The 20934-nt window shown below is 40.3% G+C and overlaps 1 protein-coding gene across 1 annotated transcript in view; it reads left to right on the forward strand.

The window, feature by feature from the left end:
* The window catches only part of TMEM117 (transmembrane protein 117), a 225310-nt gene extending 205302 nt beyond the window's left edge, over positions 1-20008 (forward strand). Inside the window, 2 exon segments of the mRNA XM_075727575.1 lie at positions 8792-8921; positions 19368-20008. Of these exon segments, the coding sequence (XP_075583690.1) occupies positions 8792-8921; positions 19368-20008 (771 nt within the window).
* Positions 20009-20934: the final 926 nt, after the last annotated feature.

Genomic DNA, 20934 nt, shown 5'->3' on the forward strand with positions numbered 1-20934 from the left:
ATATAGTAATCCCTTTGCTTCGGATACTCTTCATTTCTATAACACCATTTTTATTACGTTGCAAAGCTCATAGCAAGGAAAATATCTGCTCAGGTATTTTACTGCAAATCTATCTTCTTGGGTTTAAGCAATGCCAAAAAACACCCTTAAGATTTGAATATCAGGCAACAAGGAAATTCATGTATGTGGGTATTTGGAAAGAGAAAGGGACAGTATACATTTTAATGCAGGTGAAATTAGCTGGAGACAGTTGCCTTAATGCAAAATGACTTCAGAACTCTAAGTAGAGCTTACTGTTGTCAAATAGGTACAAATGGCATTAGCAGTCTTTACAAACCCTGAAATGCTCCAGATTTCCTATTAGTGTTCAGCTGCAATGTGGGTGTATTTTCCACAATGCAATGGTGTGTGTATTAGTGCTTATGTACTCATATCTTTGAAGAAGATTACATAGCAATGTATTTAAAATTTATTTTTATTCTTCACATCATAGTCAGATATTTGGTCTTCTAGGGTACCAGAAAGATTGACTGCTCTGTGGTACATGATTTCCCTCAACAGCAAGCTGTAGTCTCAGTAAATCTGTAAATACAAGTATTGCATATTATTAGTGAATGTTCGTTTCTCCTATTCACCGCAGAAATGGCTTTCATAAAGTGTGTTGCTGCAGTAGTTAGAAAAACCATTATGACTGGCTTGCTGGTGGTGTAGGGAAGTTGCACATAGCGAGCAAGACCCAGTTGTTTTGCAGGAGCTGATTTCTTTGTCTCTTACAGGTACCCAATATTGTAACATTACCACTTTATTTAGCAACTTCTCATACTCAAGAATTAACTGGAAAAGCTCACGCTGTTGTTTCTCACCCAGATTAATTACCTGATAGCTATTTAGCTCAACCAAGGTCAGACATGAGTGAGACAGTAAAGCAAGAGTAAAAACTTACAAAAATTGGAGAAACTCAGAAACAAAATAGAAGAACATTTACTTTTGAGCAGCTTTTTTTTAATTGTAATTTTCAGCAGTTGTGAACAGCTAATCAACAGGTAAGAATGAGTTACAAAGAAGAGGAACCTCAGAGTGTCACTGAGGTGTACGGACCTCACATTTGCCTGATGGAAAGACTCATTAGACTTGCTCCTAGGACATCCTGGGTGTGCACAGAGGCTGTGCTTAGCAATGTCTGCTGCACCTCTCACATGGATAAAGTTTGACCTTGCTCCTCTGACCCTCATGAGTAGCTAAAACTTAAAGGGTAGCTGTAAGAAAGAACAGTCCTTGCCCTCAGCGGGACATGGTGATTACTGTTGTTCCTGGTCACTACACATCTGAAGATGTGAGACCTTCTAGTGTCCGTCCTTCCTTGTGCACTGGCTTGTTTTCAAACACATTTTGTTCCCAATGGAACAGAAAGAATGGAGAGCCATTAATTCTTCACACTACTAGCAATATTTGCCCTATCAAGGAAGTAGCAATGGTCACTAAGGCCTGGGGCAGTACTGTGCTAGATGATGCTCAAAGACAACCAAAATACAACTCCAGTCCTAGAGTGTTCCATTGCTAAAGAAAAGGCAAGAGTAATGGCTGGTTAGGCAGGCAGGCATAAGCAATAGTGACTTCGCTGGTCAGGATGACAGGCAATCCAGGATACCTAATGCATGACATCCTCATGTTTTCTCATAGCAAAGAAGAATTATAAAGGAGAATGAGAAAGGAGAAAGCTCTGCAGCTGATAGGGAACTGCACAAGGGAAAGTTCCTTTAAATAGAGAAAAGATTCATAGCCTGGATTTATAGACTGATTGAAGGAGCAGCTGTCATATAGACAGTCTGTACCTAGGGTAGTGAAAGATCGGAAGGGTTTTGAATATGAAAGGAAGTGGCCTATATTTTATTTGATCAAAGAAAAGAGTGACAAGGTCAAAGAAACAGACTAGGAGAATGGTCTTTGCAGCAGCATTTCTGTATCAGTGGAGAACAAGTGCACTTGTGAAGGCCAGAGGGAAAGATGCCGATGCAACTGAACAGCAGATGATGAGAGCCTTGATAAAAATTTTAGCTGTGGGGTTTGATAGGAATTGTCATAGCTGCGATATGTTATGCAGAAGAGATCTGCAGTATCAAGGCACTACCAGGTTGTGAGGAGTGAATAGAAGATGATACCCAAGCTGTAGTCACAGGGGAGAGAGAGGGAGTGCCATCTATCACAAATCAGGCATCTGCCAGTGAGTATAGGCATGGACACGAGTCTTTCAGTGAAATGCAAGCATTTCTTATTTGAGGTGGTCTGAAATTTTGAGATTAGTTTGAGCTTGCTGTGGAAAAGCTGAATACCAATTCGGACATTTCAGTAACAAGGGTCACTGCTTTGAGGACATATGCATGCACAGCTTTGTCTAGGCTCAAAATGCATTAATGTGTAATTTCAAAGTGCAGAGGCCCAGGGCTTGTTTGGGGCCTGAGTGGCCTGGGAATTGTTGCCTTTAAATAAGCAGAAATGGATAATAGACTAAAGGATTCTGTAATGATTTTTTAATGGAAGGGGTCATTCAAGGCCAAGCACACACATAAAAAGAGGCTGTACTGCTGCTTTAACTCTCAAGGAGGGAGTTATTGCTGTCTTATTATCATTTGCTCAAATAAGGGAGAAAATGAGCAAGAATTGCAGTAGTCATTCTAGAGAAAGGCCAGGAGCTTGAAGAAGCACAAAGATGATGGAGAATGGCAGCAAGGTTGTGGGTATGTCCATGCCTTACATTGCCATGTAGTGCAGGAATAGCCTTTCTATACCTGTGTCTGGTCCTGGAAGCTGTCTTCAGCCTTCTGTCTCAGCAGCTTGGAGCAGAACCGAAGCAGTTACTCCACTGTTAACAGTGGATTTTCCATAGTTTGAATTGTTTAAATCAAGACTAAGAGATAAAAGGTGTAGCTGTGTCTGCAGTTAGGGACTTTGTGCCACAGTTCCTCATGCGTTTTTGTGATTTTTATTGCCAATAACAATCCAAGCAGGTGAAGGCAAAACAGATGAGCAGATCAAATAAAACTTTCTGGACTTGAAAACCATGAATAGATTAGCACTGATAGTACCAACATGAGGCAGGAGGTCTTTTGAAGAATAATGTGTCATCTTTCACTGTGGGAGCTAAGTAGCCCCACTGAAGCCATACAATTATAGGAGTGGTAATGTTAAGAGTAGAAGTATATTTTTTGTTTAGTGAGGGCTAAAAACCGCAATGTCTATCAAACTTTCTTCCTATTTAAATAAGGTATTGACAAAGAACAGAAGGCCAGAAACTGAGCGGTAGATTTGATCTCACAGGCATGAAAGTGAGTTCTAGTCATGGCTGCTGGCTTTCCTTCTTATGTATGTTTGAATGAAATATTAAAATGATGTTTGTACTTTGGCAGCTCACAGCTGCAGAGATCTCAGCTGCAGAGATCACTGCAAGCTGCTGCACTGCAATGAAGTTAGAGATAACCACAGAGGAGTCGGTCCTTTGTCTCTGAATTCCAGCTGTTCATTTCTTACTTCAAACACTTGCAAAAATATATAAGCCATTGCCTCTCATTAAACTTCCTCTATATGTCTGCGTGTCTGCCATATTCTGAGAGCTGAAACAAAGCTATCTAAGAGATGCAAAGATATCTGAAAACTCGGTCTTCTACCTCATAAGTTAAAAGGACTTTAATAAATTAAATAAAAATTGCTGTAGGCAGTTTCTGGAACAAGCACACATATGCATGTTCATATATATGCATTTTCTCAGTTCCTTCCCTCTATTTTTGTTTGTTTATTTTTCCGAGGGGTTTAAAGTACAAATGTGTTCCTAGCATTAAATATAGCATGTATCATCACTACTTAAAGCAGAAATATTCAGTGTGCGTTTGTCCTCTTTCATGATTATATCTGAAGAGTGTTTATATTATTTTTAGTGTTATTTCATATTTACTGTGTACCAAACACCCTATGAGCTACATTCAGACAGGAGGAGAGGTGAAAGCGTGGCACATTGTTTTACCATTAATCATTACTGGTTTTTAATTCTGGAACCAGCTTCTCTGTGGCAATCTTCCCTGGGTAGAAAGGGGCTGGTGGCTGAGTGACGTGGGGTCGTGTGTGCATGAAGTGTGGGATGCAGTCCGCTGAGGGCTAGCGTCGCCCTCCCAGACGGCTTATGATCCTTGCTGAATCCTGCCAGCACCTGGTCCTGGTCCTCTGAGGTTGGGAGGCACGGCCCCGAGCCTGCAATGAAAAACACCAAGCAGCCAGGAGCAATCCTGCAGCCAGCCAGGGCACTGGGTGTTGCCAGCGCGCCCCGGGGCTGCCTCACCAGCAGCTGGCCAGGAGCCCCAGGGCAGCTGCGTGTCCTGGCTCGGGGTCGGGACAGGGCTTCCCCAGGCAATGCCTTCTCTTTTCCTCAGGTGATGCCAGAGAAGGGCCAGATCATATCAGCGAGTGTGGCTTTGATGCTCAGTTTCCATTACTAAAAATATCCTTACTTAAAGAGATACCAAATCAGTTCTGCCAGCTCCACTGTAGGATCTTCAACCAATACCTGGCATTGCTGCAGAGAGCGTGTGCATTTGTTTGGCATGGGGAACTAGAATCGCAGGGAAGAAAGTCAAAATACCATGATCTCCTCTTTTGCAGCATCCAGTTTTGTCTGTGCTTCTGGGTTTAATGAGGTAGCTGGTGCAAATCAGAAGTGCTCCCTTTCCCCATTGCAACGCTAGGAAGAACCCTTCAGTGATCTTAAATTCATCCTCTGGCTGCCCTTTCCTCATGACTAGAGTGAAATGAGGCAATAACCTCATTTGATTTCCACATCACACAAAATCTGCCAGCGAGGTTAGAGACCTCTGTGCAGCTGATTTAAGCCTGCTGGTTCTGGGTTGGTTTCTTCTTCATAAACTGCATGGAGGTATGCTGCAGACCCCCCAGGTTGGAAACCACTGAAGTAGATGAATATTAGAGATGTGATGATGATGGATTTGAAGAAGAAACAATCTGTTCGTGCCGTATAAGAGATAGAAATATGAGCTAACAGTATGATTGTATGGCTTTATTTTTCAAACTCTGCAAGTAGAGATACATTATAAATATGGTATTGTGGGCCCATTTCCTAATGAGATCCCAGATATGGCAGAGTATAGATGTACCTCACTAATAAGGACTAAAGCTGATCAAGTAAACTTTGCATAATTATGAGCTGAGAACTTAAAGAACATAGTGTATGTCACTCGTGTCCCAGAGGTGAGCACAGACTGATAGCACAGACTGATACCAGAGACCATGGAGAGAAAATACCATGTATGAAAGCGTGGTGCAGACCTGAGCTGTGTTCCAGAGAGGGAAGCGGTTAGATTTATAGACTTGTACATTTGAGCTATTAGTGTACCTATTAACAAATAAGGTAGATTATTCCTATTAGACACCTTGAATTTCTTGGAAAAATGTTTTTCTGGATATTGCTGAAATTAAGTTGTCTTTTGCTTGTCAGTAAGGAAAAAAATTATAACAGTCAAAAGATTTTGGACAGCACTTTCTTAGAATCTAGATAGCAAAATGGCCACTTTGTTGGGTTTGGATTTGACAACCTGATATTGCATTAGCCTGAGAAGTTAATAGTCATCTGCTCTTCTCCTGCACAATAATAATACTACAGCTATGTGTCTGCAGGTGATAATGTCGCTACATGGACAATAAACACTCACACTTGCCAAAGCTGTGAGCCAAATGAAGCCCCAAAGGCTATTTAATCACCTAAATTGAAGCTTCATTTTCCTAAGTGCTGTGGCTGTAGTGACTTTCATGGAAGTCAGTAGGTTTAACTCATTATTTCAGTTTCCTTTTTTTAATATTGCTTTCAAATACATTTTATTGTGTTTTGTTTTATTTTGTTGTTGGGTTTTTTTGTTTCTGTATTTCCGTTCTTCTTTCTGTTCTTAAATAACAGATTTTATAATCATACTGATAAAGGTGTTACATTTGAAACGTTATTTATGGGCAAAGAAGAAGCACCTTATAGATAAAGCCAAGAATTTATTATTAGTATAATTTAAATGTTAACAGTGTAATCCAAGAATCATTATTAATTGAGATCTAATTATTACAGAAAGTAATACTTCTGTGCAGAAAAAGGTTTCAGTAATAATAATAATAATGTCAGAATTGTTATATATGCACTTCTCAGCTTCTACTGCTTTTCCCGGTGTTTCATCCACTCCCCCCGTACTCCAGCGGGTCCTGAAATGGGCAGTTTCAGTCTGGTGGAGGTCGGTGGGGGCATTATGGTGGGTCATTGGATGTGATGTTCATCGTGATGGTTTCTTTTTCCTCGCTCTAGGATCTACTTGGGGGCATTTTTATGTTTGCTAACACACTTTCAGACTTTGCTGCTTCTTCACTGATCTGAAGCTCCACGTTACAGCTGGGTTTACTATAACAGTGCCTATCATGTATGTTAGATGCCTTTCATGTATGTTAGATACTTCTTTGTTCTCCTTGTTACCCGTAAAAGCAGTTTTGTCCAGCCTCAGATCTGCATTTCTTTAGCTGAGCACTGGTGAGTTGTTTATAGCTGTGAGGTCTCCAGTGCCAGCCTGTGCCCATCTCTCTAGCAATGGCAATACCATATTACAGGGCTACAGGGTAACAGAGGTCATGATACAATTCAGGCATGCTTCATACAGTATGGGGAATATATATATAAAATGTGAAATAATGCACACGTGAAAGGTAGCCGTAGTTTGGAGTGTCAAATATTTATTTTTCTAATGAGCTCTCCACTCACCTGTCTGTTATAATGTAAACAGTAGCGCACTGTTGGGATTGGATCTCTCTGTTTTGCTTTTGTTTTATGAAATATTTTCCAGTCTCAGTAGTTGTTTGCTGAGACAAATAATACAGTAAATTGCACATCAGACAGAGCTGGCATACTAGTTACTCGTTATCAGGTAATATTCATACAGATCAGAAAAAATGCCTAACTTTTTAATAAAACTCAGATGCAAAGACACAGTCCAATACAAAACTCTGTATCGTGGAATTTTATCTGTAAATCAGCAAAAGGCACTGTAGGAGCATTGGGGCAGGGCAAGAGCAGGAGGCTGGATTTGTAGTCCCATGTTTACTTATTTCTAATGCAGAGTCCACAGCCCTCCATTTGTTTATCTTCAGGAATACGTAATGTACTTCTTCCTATTTATTCCTGGGTATGTATGACTTAATATGAGACACCAGTCCAGAGATATGTATTAGGTACTGCGAACTGAGAGTGTACAACCATAAAATCTTTGTCTTAGGGCAGTTTTTGAATGTCTGCTGCCTGCAAGGGGATGGTTGCAGATGCTGTGTAAGGGATTGTGCAGCTGGGCAGTTATTACCATACCTCGTGACCAGGAGTGCATGTGTTGCATTAGTGATGAGGCAAAAGGAGAGCATCCTTATTTCTCTTATTTTTTGCATCTGTAAATTGGCACTTTCTGTATCGCTGTGAACATTGAGAACGAGGTACAGAGGGCCAGGTTTTCTCCTTGCTTGTACTCCTGTTAATCTGTTTAACTCAGTATCACAAAGAGTTGGCACAAATCAGCTCCTCTTAGTGTTTGGGCCATGCTATTCCCTGCTGGTAAAACTCTTCCATTTCCCTTCCACTGTAGAAAATGTTGGAGCGCTTAGCAGTTCTTGGAAGTTGATTTATATACAGTGATTTCTTTCAGACATTAGTCTTATTTTTGAGTGATTTTTTTTCATTACCCTGGTAGGAAACTTTCCGGCCTTATAAAGCTGAAAAAAAAAAAAAAAAAGGAATTGGTTCTCTTGGGGAGATGGCTGTGCTGGAATGGTTTTCATGTGAAGGAAGCACAAGTCACAGAGCTCCTCACGTTTCAGATTCCTTTATCTCACTTATTCAAGTGCTTGTTGCACTAACTTGTGGGATACAAATCCAGAGGTATGCATGGGAACAGGGCCAGTGTGCTTTTAACAGCAGATCACCAACTGTCTGCAGTGCACAGAGTAAGCACTCTGGCAGTAATCGTACTGATTCTAGCACTACTGCCAGACTTTCAGTTTTGGCTCTAACGAGCCGTGCTATTATACCTATTTTCAAGTGACTGATGGTGGGTGCAGATAACCAAGCGAAAAATTCCTTTAAATGCAGCTCCTCCTCAGCTGGATTACCACATGCTACCAAAATATGCTTGACGATAAGTAAGAGCTTCCACATTTCCAGCATTAACTTGTCAGCTGAAATACAGCAGTGGAGAAAGCTGTGATGGATTGATTCAGGCTGATTACGCTGAAGGGCCTGCACTTTGCAGGGGGTGTTTCTTTAGATGTATTAAGGCCAAATACAGAAAACACCCTATAAGTTGAACAAGTAGAATACAGATATATGATATGTTGGAAAGGCTCAGGCCTTCTTTGCCAATTTCTTACCTGTAAATTGTTTGCCAAATTAGTAACAGAAGTTGTAACTAGTATTGCAAGGTTGCTATATAGGTATTAATAAGGTTAGACTATTTTGTACTATCAGCTGGTACAGTGGGTTCAATATTGTCATTCTGAAGTGAACTTTTAAACACATAATTACATGGAGCTGAAGTAAAAATCAAATTGTAATATCCAATATAAACAAGGTATTCTATTTCAAGGCGTTCAAAGTAAAAAAATGCAATAATGGGAGGCTTAAAAATATAATCTTTCCCTTTTATTAACTTAAGCCGTTTTAAAGGGCAAAAATATACCATTAAAGCTTATATTTAGGCTCTTACTTTTCTTTTTTTAACAGGACTGGGAGTTTCCACATTTTATGGGTGATGTTGAAGTGAATCTTCCAGGCTTGCCATCTGCACACATGCAGTTCAGAGTACCTTATTTCCAAAAGATCTTCAAAGAGGAATATCACATACATATAACAGGTATGTAATCTTACAGATTGTGACACAGTCACACAGTGAACTGCTTCTGTGTAATAAATGTATGTTATCATGTTCTTAACCACATATTTTTGTGTGTGTGTGTCCCAGATTACTATTTTTCTATCTGTTTATCTGTCCACATCCATATCATCCATATATAAACATCTCAGGGAAAGAGGAACCTGTATCTTACGAATCAGAGAGACCTGCTGTTTTTCATGGATTTCAGCAACTTCTTGTGACACTAAGTAATACCTAATGTAGCTTCAGAGATCTTTTATCTAAAATTACTCTCCAGGGGAATTAGCGGCTTATTTCATTTTGAAATCTCTTATGCTTTCAGATGCCTTTGCTATGATTTATGCTAATAACTTTTCATAACTTCGGTCATTCTCATCTGGCAAAGGCCACTCATAACCAGACTTCCATCAGTCATCTAACCAGAAGCAGACAGTTAAATAACCTCAAATAAAATAGAATTGCAGTTATTCAAATGGATGGTACATATAGATAAAAAGTACCTGATCCTTGCATACTGTGAGACAGTATTTTAATAACAGTAGGGAATGAAAAGGAGAAGAAGGTTAAACAGGGATAAATATTTTCATTTTACCTTCAAGCTATGCAGAAGGAGCATAGCTCCTCTCTCTATGTTGGGAAGAGTCAGATAATAATGGATAGCAAAAGAATGCAGGTGTGAATTTACAGGGGTCTTTAACTGCTAATATAAACAATCACAGCACATGATACTGTGCAGGAATACGGTAGATGAGGGCATCCTATGACACAGCCCTGTGAAACTCCTGCAGAGCAGGGACAAAAGGAGCATTCAGAGATGACACAAAGATAAGGCCAGGAGCTAGCAGGTGAGTCACAAGCTCACCAGGCAGCAAAAGCCAAGGGAAGAAAATGTGCTGAGGAGGAAAGAATTATGAACCCAGGACTCAGCTGAGATAGGCTGAATGAGGCCTCAGAAAAGGCATGTTCAGCAGAGAAGATAGAAATCTTAGTGATCGGATTAAAAAATAGAAAAGAAGAGAAAATGAGTGCAAAAGTTGCCTGCTGGCTATTCAATGAGGGAAGGCAAATTGGCCAGTAGGAAGTACAGATGGAGGGATGGAAAGTTTTTCAAAACTGGATGTCGGTGCCCTGCTGGAATACTGAGAGAGAACAGACAGCCAGCAAGAAGAAAGAAGGGCTGGGGCACGTCTGAGTGAGACCGTTTTGAGCCACTAGTGGTTTATGGAACAGGATGAAGTAAATGATCTCATGGTCAGTGACTAGAAGGTGTAGGGTGAGAGGAGATGGGATGCGTACATGATGAACACATTTTTCTCTCCCAAGTGAGCAGAAAGGGAAAGCAGAGGGAAAAAAAGAGTATAAGCATCAAATATTTGATGTGAATTAGAGGCATGGTATTCAGAGAGAGTGAAAAAGATTTTTTTTACTTCTCGAGACTAGTGCATGAATTTGGAGGGGCTCAGTCCCACAAGGCTCCCAGATGCCCTGCAGTTATTCCATTGTATAAGGAGAAGTAGCGGAATGGGTGCACAGACGAGCATGAACAATGACTGAGGCATGGCAGAGTGGGCTGCGCCATCAGACATAGAAACTCAGGGTATAATTAAGGTAGATGAAAAACAACGGGTGGTAGAAGAGGGACTGAAGAGCAAAGACCAGTTTTGCGTTGTAGAAGAGACAGGGATATTGATGATAATCAGGGAAGAGCAAAGAATAAGCAACAGCAAAAAACATAAATTAGGCACCAGAAATACAACTGCTAGCAGTGCTGCTGTTTGAAAACAGACCAACCAAGAGAAACTAGTATTTATGCATTGCAGAGTCTTCTGCAGAGAGGACTGGAGGCCTTTCTGATTTTCTGGCGAGAAGGTGTTCTTTTAATGAGGATGAGCTAATGAATAGGGACTGAGGAGTATTTTTCCCTGCTCAGCATTAACAAGATCCATTTATTAGATTCACTAGACAAATCAATCCATTTGACTGCACGTCACGTACTCCGTCTACTGAGTGCCTGTTTTATCTCAGTGCTACACCACCCTTTAGGAGATCTAATAAACAGCCATAACACATGGCACAAGAACCTCCCTTTGGGTAAGTTTTGCTTGAACCATCTGTTCTTGCCATCCGTTCTTGTCTTAGGTTAGGGTATCATCTTGGATCATTTTCAAGCTCTAGTTATTGTGTGGATGTATAGATACCTGTAATTTTCTACTCAAATCAAGGAGCTAATAAAAGAAAGAAAGAACTGGTTCTATATATATATATATATAACAAGATGAATGTAATCCAAACTTAAATGAGGGTAGAAAGCAATGCACATGAATGCAACTGCAGCAGGTGACATGGGGGTAGGACACTGATAATGGCAGTAAGCTTGCTGTATTTAAGCCCTGTTTAATACTTGGGATCGAGAATATAAAATTTAACCTTAGGACTTCTTTTTAGTAACAAGCAGGAAAAGAAGAATAAGGCCAGAATATAATTTATTTTAGTGCTTTCTATAGGGATAAAGTCAGGCTGTAAATCTATTGCCTGTGCCCTGATTTGTAGAAACTGGAAACCCTTTTCTCCCAAATAGCAAGGAGAGAGAAAGCACAGCTGAAATAACATTTACCACCTTTTTCCTGGCAAATTTTATTCTTCATAACTTCTTTTACAGTCTGTTTTGGTCACTGTTGATTGATATAAATAAGAGCAGCCCTAGGACTCCCCTGAGCAGCCCTCTTCGGTGCTGGGTTGCTTTAATGTGCCATGGTCTCACAAAGAGGCAGCTCTAAGTAAAGGGATATTCAGAGGAGTAAAGGACTTTGAACCACCTTTCTGTTGGTGTGTGCTTGATGGCTTCATGCAAGTTCTTGCAGATGAAGGATTTCAGTTACATGTTTTGTGTTGCCAACTCTCCTGATTTTATCACAAGTCTTAAGACAGTTGCTATTCTTTTTTTTTTTTTTTGCTATTTTGTCTTAAAGTCTTAGCTCCTGAATTCAGTAACTACATGAGAATTTCAGCTTTCATAAAATAAAGCTCACGATTGCAGAGAAAAAAAATAAAATGTTGCTTCTGCATAACTCCATGTCTAAGAAAGCAGATAAATAAAACAGTACTAAGTGTATTATTTTTAACTCATCTTGTTACTTTAAACTAATAACATGCTTTCTTAGGCCTGACTTTGTGATTTCTGAATGTTGTAAGTTGGCAGTAATAGTGAATTAACATCTACAGCCTGTAGCTGAAATGCTTCAGTGTAATTTTAATTTAATATCAAAAGCATATCTTATTTTACTGGTAACTAAGTACCTTGTTTTGCTCAAATTTCTTTGCATCTAGGAACTCCTAGCAAGCATCTACTCAGTATTAAATATTTTTATCCTATTTTGATAGCTGCTTTTATCTATGAACATCAAAAATAACTTGAATTCCTGCATCTGCTTAACTCATCTGGATTTCCCTCGACAGATGGCTCGTTGCAAAGTGTGTGTTTTCCTTCTTGGGCTGCTGTTTATGAAAATACATAGTTTATCCTAGTTTCTGTAATACCCAGGGAAATTTGTAAAACTTAAAAGCAAATTTTGCTACTCCAGATTCTTTCTTGATACCTGTATCAAGACAGATGGGAGATTTTTCTGGCTGTTTATAAACGTGTTTGTGAGTGCTGATCTAGCCAGAGTGCCCTTCCACCCAAAGGAGAAATCATCACCTTCATGGCTGGCAAATGCCTAGCATGGCTGGCTTGTGGAGTTAAACCTAAAGTGTATCTAGATTCACGCCAAGCATTGCCTGCACAGGGAAGCCTGAGGGAGCCCATGGGCAAAAATAGAAAGGTTAGAGGTAAAAACAAAGCTGTCCATGCACACAGATGTGAAAATAACTCAGAGGATTTGTGGCTTAGTTCAGCTGTGAGTGGTCTGTATGCATGTATCTAGCTAATGTGTCACACTAATGTGACAGAAGATACAAAGAATGTTTTGAAGATACCTGAATGTTTTACAGAGGTATCTGAATGTTTTTAGACACAAATTGCCACTGAGCTAAGAGTCTAAAGTCAACATTCCCTACACTAGCCTCTGGCTGCGGTTGCACAGCTTGAGGCCGCTTGAGTCTAGCCTTAATAAGTGGAATTTTCACATTTGCTCTTGACCTCAGGAGGGATGCTGAGGACTGGTTTCTATATGAGATCTCTTTTTTAACTGTTCTGTTACAGAACGGACATACAAAAATAAAAATGATCCAGAATCAGCAGCTGGTTTGGAATATTTGGACCTGCGGGATCTGCCTCAATTGCCCAGTAAATCAATTTCATGTGGGATTGTGGACTGGTTGCTGAACCTCTCATAGACCTTATCAGCCTCTTTAAAAATGAGCACTGCCCAAATACCTTGTTCAGCTGGTGAAAACAGGTGCCTTTCTGAAAAAAGGAAAAAGAAAAATCCATACCTCTTTCACCATGAGAAGGCCCCTGGCATTCACGTGCAGTGCACAATTGTTCAGCTTCAGCAGGGAGGGGAAAGTGTTTCTAAGCAGAGTCCCGTATAGGCTGGTGTTCAGAGCATGGGCCTACAATGCAGGTCCAAAGTGAGGATTGTTCTATGGTCAAGGTTTCCTTCTGGTGAGTGCCCTAGCCATGAAGATACAATCCTCCTCAACAGCCATGCTTTCTCAGAAAACAGGGATTGAGTTTTCATCCCCAAATAGTGGTTGTAGGCTACAGTGCCTAGAAAAAGGTTTCACGTTTTGCATCACAGCCTCACAAGGACACCCAGTGCATGCTCTTGGCTAGCTACATACCTCCAATTTTTCTTTTTGGGGATCTTTATTGCACCAAATTTCAATATTGCACCACATTTCCAAATGCACCAAACCAGATTCCTGACTCCAAATGTCATGTGTAGCATGTAAGGATGTCAGCACTGTGAAAGCCCATTATCAACCACATCTTTCTTTAGGTGGTGCATGGCTGAATGACACAGCCTATTTTACCACCTAATTTTCTTCATTGTAACTTCATTGAAGAGTCTGGGTATAATTCTTTGCAGTTTGCTCATATGATTGACTAGTCTTGAGAGCTGATCTTAGTACATCCTTCCATTTCAAATTGTGTCTCTGAAAAATCCACCTGCTCCAAGAAGTGCTAAATGGTGCCTGGTGTAGGCCAGTATTCTTGGCCACACAGACCTTTCTGGAGTAGAACCAACCCTAGAACAATAGTGGTACGTGACCTACAGAAATCGGTTAAGAGACAAATTAAATTACTTCATAGTGTGTGACTCCATTTTCCCTTACCACTTTTCATCTATAACGAAATTTGAAGCACTGTAAAAGAAATTATATATATATATAAAGAAAATTAATATCTATAGCTTCATAATATATTTATTCTGACTTTTTGCAAAACTATAAGCTTGAGCTTGTTTATGCATAAGGTGAGAGGTCAAGAGTGACTTCTAATTTACCAAGCTTATTTCCTATATAATCTTGATATATGACTTAAAGTTTGCTATAAAAGACATTAGGCTAAAATCAAGTTGCAATAGGTGATCATTTCACATACATAGATTATACATGTGTATAATGTTAAAGGTTGGTTAGTATAACAAGTCTCAAAAAGTACTTGTCATGTACATGTCAAGTACAGATGTTTGTGAGTGGAGGCTCTCAGGCCTCTTGGTTCAGTCCGCTTCGATACATTTATCACTGATCTAGAAAGATTGCTTGGTAAACTGGTTTTATTTGGCTATCACACCTGCTACTACAGCAGTAAAGTACGTGTCTTAGAAGAGGGATAGACAGCACAGGACACAGTATTCTAGAAAAAGGCAAATACTTTCTGTAAGTAACTGAGACAGCACTAACTGCCAGTCATTTTGTGTCTAAGGAGATTAATGCAGCCCTTGGCTACAGAGAATACTGAGTAGGAGTAGGAAGATGTCACTGTGTTCATATATGGTTGTAGTAAGACTGTTACTCATATACAGTGTTTGGTTCTGGTGACAACAGTTTTTAAAAGAAAAGGAAAAATCATAGAGCTCATCGAGCATGACAGTGATGCAGAGGATGGGAAAATTCTCTAGAAATGAGAAATTTAAGGAGTTTTGGGAAGATCCACTGTAGAACAGAAGCAGGTCTCGGGCAACTAGCTGCCATTTAGACATACAGGTTGCAGTTCATCTGAGTTAACTGGGGTGTCTGCATCTAAGCTGTTTGTCTAAACACCCTTTATAGTCTACACTGACCCAGCGATCCCAACAGCAGAGCTTAGGGCTGTGCTTCTGCCTGCCTAACTCAGTCTAGGAGCTGAGTGATGGAGTTTCAAGTTCATGTATTTTATGAAACAGGAATATTTGAAATGCATATCTCTCTTAGATCAGGTGAGCACTCAAATTCTTAACATAAGAGGGGTGGAGCCTTTTTTAGACAGATCTGTCTTAGAAGAGATTCACAGTTATGAAACCACAGTGTAGGACAGGTACTACATGAAGCCTGAGACCAAGCACCTGGCTACCTCTATTCAGCATTTTTGGTGTTTTCTGCTAGCTTCTTAGTCAACTTCTTCACCAGCAGCAGGCTGCTATCTCAAGTTTTACTTCTCAGGTGGCTTGCTTTACACATGCCACATTTAGGACAATGTGGTCACACAGATGATTTCAGGGAAGTCCACTGAGTGCCATCATGCCTAAAGAGGAGGTAGGTCACAGCTTAGCATTGCAATGTCTAAGTTTCCTTTCTCAGTCATACCTGAAACCTACAATCAAGAAAACCATAACAGTGTATTTTGGCCTTTATAAAGGCCATCTCAATAATGTCCCCATTTCATTATGCTTCGTATTTTGATCTTTCAGTTGTCTGTTTTCTCCCTACACATCTTCACTCTTGCAATGTCTAGCTGAAGATAAAGAGTAATACTGGTCTTACATGAGTTTTTCCCCTTCCTACCATCCCTAGGATCTAGCAGATCTCTCTGGAAAGTCACCTGGTTTGGCTCTGCAGAAGCACAAAGTACCACAGATAATATTTTGATGAAGCCAGTAACAAAAGAAGTGGAAGGGGTTTTTGGGTGGGCTTATGATGCATTTTTCTGGGAAAAGAATATAGCTTAAAGAATTAACTTTGGGACAATGAAGCAAGGGGTTGCTTTCTGCTTGAAACAGAGTAATATTTGACCACAAATTGTTGTTCCAAAAAGTGTCCAAGTGAACAACCATAACAGAGAAAGGAAGTTTACAACGCAGTAAATCATATTTTCTTTCAAACTGGACATAGATAAACAGATAATGGTTCTAATGTTTGTTTCATTGTCATTTGTGTTTAGCCTATTTTCCTAAGGAAATGACAATTATGTGATCATGTTCTGTGTGGGGGTTGGTCTCACTCTCTCTCTACCCAACACTCAGCATCAAATAACTTTTGAACCCATGGCCAGTTTAAAAAACATTCTTTAGAGGATGGGAATCTGAAAAATAGTGGCATTATCATTGTGTCCTAAGAAATGGTGGCTGGGTAAAGGAGAAACATGTAAGTTAGTGCCCAGCTCAGGAAAAAGCAGGGAGAAGTCAGCCATTATATTCTGTCTGACAGCAGCCAATTGATCAGCGAATATGTGTGTCCCAGCCAGCCTGTCAACACACACTATGCAAGATATATTCTGTCTCTGTCTGTTGAAAGGTCATACATGATGGGGAACCTAGGGTTATTCTGATGGAGAGAAACACACAAAATACAGGGCAAAAATCTGCAGGAAACAGCATCAAGCTAGATTGTATCATTTGTTATTGTATTTCATATTTTAGCATCATTTTCAGTGTCTTTGTGTTGATTTAGGAAACTTAAATATTATAAAATGTGGTGATAAACTTTTAAAACCATTATTTTCTTTAACAAGTCAATTATAATATTGATGAAAACCCAGAAAAAAGATAGAGGATTTATTCAGGAATTATGTGAACATGATTGGCTGCTAGGTCTTTTCAGTGCAGTTCGATTTCCGGATAGTGACAATAATGCGAGATAATGAACAAGAGAATGAACATTCTTGTTCATTTTCAGTCTAAGTATAATCTAGACTGAAGAGGACTATTAAACACAATTGCTGAAATACAAGGAGTTACCCTCCTTACCCTCCTGGAGCATTCTGGTTGTACAAGTTGAACACACAGACTTTCAAGAACTGGAATCCATTTATTCTTTACAAGCCAATAGATACTCTGATACATTCATTTTCTTTTTCACTTGAAACGTACTTAAATATGATTTCAGCATAGACCAGTATCATTCATCACCAGCAGGAACATTCCTACATGAATGTCCTTTCACATGAGGCTAACATGTAGATTTTCTGGGTTCTTGGGTGGTGCCAATCATCACTGTACAGGTAAGAACATATGTCCAGCTAGAATGTGAGAGATGCTTTGACTATGAAAATAGTATAATTTGGTTTGTGTATTCATAGAATAATTTAGGTTAGAAGGGACACCTGGAGTTCATCTATTCCAACACTGTACTCAAAGCAGGGCCAACTTTGTAATTGCATAAAGTTATCTTTAATGTCCTTTGGATGGAGGAAACATGCAAAAAAGCAATTTTAAACAATAAAAGGAGAAAGGTTTCCTCCTCCAGTATTGAGGGAGCTTAATGTTAGAATATGAGTCACTCCTTGGAGGAGTTTCTCACTACATGGACTGTAGGAAAAGCTAAGCTGACTAGCTTCCCAAGACTACAGTCAGCTCTTGCTATTTCTCAAGGGAGTAATATCTCTAAATCACAGTTCATCCAATTACCCCCACTTAAATATGGCTGCGCACCATGGTTGGTGTGGTGGGTTGACCCTGGCTGGATGCCAGATGCCCACCAAAGCCACTGTATCACTCACCTCCTCAGCTGGACAGGGGAGAGAAAATATAACAAAAGGCTCGTGGGCCAAGATAAGGAGAGGGAGAGATCACTTACCAATTAGCATCACGAGCAAAACAGACTCAACTTGGGGAATTTAGTTTAATTTATTGCCAATCAAAAGTAGGATAATGAGAAATAAAAACTAAATCTTAAAACACTTTCCCCCCACCCTTCCCTTCTTCCCAGGGTTAACTTCACTCCTGATTTTCTCTACCTCCTCCCCCCAAGCAGTGCAGGGGCACGGGGAATGGGGGTTGCGGTCAGTTCATCACACGTTGTCTCTGCCGCTCCTTCCTCCTCAAGGGAGGACTCTTCACACTCTTCCCCTGCTCCAGCGTGGGGTCCCTCCCAAGGGAGACAGTCCTCCACCAACTTCTCCAATGTGGGTCCTTCCCACAGGTTACAGTTCTTCACGAACTGCTCCAGCATGGGTCCCTTCCATGGGGTGCAGTCCTTCAGGAGCAGACTGCTCCAGCGTGGGTCCCCCATGGGGTCACAAGCCCTGCCAGCAAACCTGCTCCAGCGTGGGCTCCTCTCTCCATGGGGCCACAGGTCCTGCCAGGAGCCTGCTCCAATGTGGGCTTCCCATAGGGTCACAACCTCCTTTGGGCATCCACCTGCTCCAGCGTGGGGTCCTCCCTGGGCTGCAGGTGGAGATCTGCTCCATCATAAACCTCCCTGGGCTGCAGGGGCACAGCCTGCCTCACCATGGTCTTCACCACGGGCTGCACGGGAATCTCTGCTCTGGCACCTGCAGCACCTCCTCCCCCTCCTTCTGCACTGACCTTGGTGTCTGCAGAGTCGTTCCTCTCACATATTCTCACTCCTCTCTTCAGCTGCCGTTGCGCAGTTGTTTCCCCCCTCCCTTCTTAAATATGTTATCACAGAGGTGCTTCCACCATTGCTGATGGGCTCGGCCTTGGCCAGCGGCGGGTCCGTCTTGGAGCTGGCTGGCATTGGCTCTGTCGGACACCGGGGAAGCTTCTAGCAGCTTCTTACAGACATCATCCCTGTAGCCCCCCCCGCTACCAAAAGCTTGCCACACAAACCTAATAGAGTTGATATATCAGAATATATATGTATATAATCTTAAAATTTACATAATTACCAACCATAAAAACTTCAGTCACTTCAGTCATTGCTGGCATATAAACGGTTCTATCAGGTATGGCCTTTTCATGGAAAATTTCCATGGGAATATTTTTTAAGACCTGGTGTTAATACTTTTTTAGGTTTATCGATCTATACCACATCACCTGCTGGTGTAATCAACAAGTCACCTACAAACTGCAATGTGAATTCAATTGATATACTGCTATACTTATATTACAAAATTATTTTATTATGTGCTCAGACCTAATTGTGACATACTAGGGGATATTCAGCATAAATCTGACTAAGGTGGAAATTTTATTACAGCTTTGCTTTACAGATTAATAAAAAAAGGATTTTTTTTCTGAGTAGCTTTCACATATGACTGTATTTGTACTGCTTCTAAAATGGATATATCAGGTGACAGAACTTTCTTTTTCCAAACAGGCAAATGGTTTAACTATGGAATTATCTTCCTTGTTTTAATCTTGGATCTGAATATGTGGAAGAACCAAATATTTTACAAACCTCATGAATATGGTCAGTATATCGGTCCTGGACAGAAGATCTACACAGTGAAGGACTCGGAAAGCTTGAAAGACCTTAATAGAACTAAGTTATCTTGGGAGTGGAGATCCAATAACACTAACCCATTGACCAACCGGACCTATGCCGAAGGAGACATGTTCTTGCACAGCAGATTCACAGGCGCTAGCCTTGATGTCAAATGCCTGGCTTTTATTCCAAGTTTGCTGGCTTTTGCTTTGTTTGGTTTCTTCATCTGGTTCTTTGGGCGATTTCAGAAAACTGACCAAGGCATGGAGAATTTAGACAAATCATACACAAGAATGAAACGAAAGTCACCGTCAGATATGGGAATGACACGAGAAAATACACAGGTGTTAGTAGAAGAACCATTAAGTTTTCAAGAACCACATCTCGTATCCATAAAATCAGACTTAAGTGAAATAGTTTTTAATTCTTCTCTCCTAACTTCTGAAAACTTGAACGCACAACTGAATGAACAAGATAGCCCTTTACAGCCAGTACCAGAGTCCTCTGTCCCTAAGAGTAATCCTGTGACATAGAGGCAAATACCCAGGAAGATCGGTTTAAATAAGCAGTTACTATAAGATTTCAGTTTTAGCTTTTGTAAGTTAAGATTTACATAGTGTTTAGAATAAGAAACTCAGCCTATACCAAAAGGTGCTCAGCATGCTTTTTCTAGGAATTTTGGTTTTTATTTGTATTATAGTACGTGCCTACTGTATATCTAACATTCCTTTATAGATTGCTTCCCAAAATTGCACAAGCTATTTATTAATACATTACCTTAACTGTATAATAGTGTATTAGATGATTACTTGCAGGTATAAAACTCTACCGTGGTGGTGCCTTGAGACATTAAACTGTTTTCTAACTCAACACCAGATGTATAGCACAGTTCTTCTAATCTATTTCGCAAAGCTTTTTGTATATGGTTATTTCAAGTATCACTTGATGTCTTGACAGAGGAGATAAATATAGTTATTCCTAAAGAAGGGTTTCTGTTCGGACATCACAACTTGACTTTGTTATTTACTCATCTGTGAAGCCAGTGACTTTGATGACCGGACTGCAGAGAAGCATGTTGATTACCTTTTCATTTTTGCTGGCAAGCTGCCAAACAGAAATACAGATTCATTATGTGGTAAACAGCAGAGTGATAATACAGCACGGGTCACTACTTGTGAAAATATGACTTTCTCCGTCAGTAATAGCAATTAGGTGATAATGCCTAATTATATTTTTCCTAATTAAAGATGAACTGCGCCTTGATTAAAAGTTTTGCCCTTCACCTTTTAGAAACAGAGGTGAAAATACATGGTCGAAGCAACTCTTTCCATCATCACACCAAACCTATGCAACATCAAAGAGCCAGTGGAGTGATTACAGTAGAGGACACAAAGCCTGTTAAATCCAGTATTTGTGCGGTTTGGTGCAGTTATGGTCTGGGCGTATGTGAAACAGCCAT

This window comes from Pelecanus crispus, chromosome 1 (genome assembly GCF_030463565.1).
Source record: "Pelecanus crispus isolate bPelCri1 chromosome 1, bPelCri1.pri, whole genome shotgun sequence".
Lineage (NCBI taxonomy): Eukaryota > Metazoa > Chordata > Aves > Pelecaniformes > Pelecanidae > Pelecanus > Pelecanus crispus.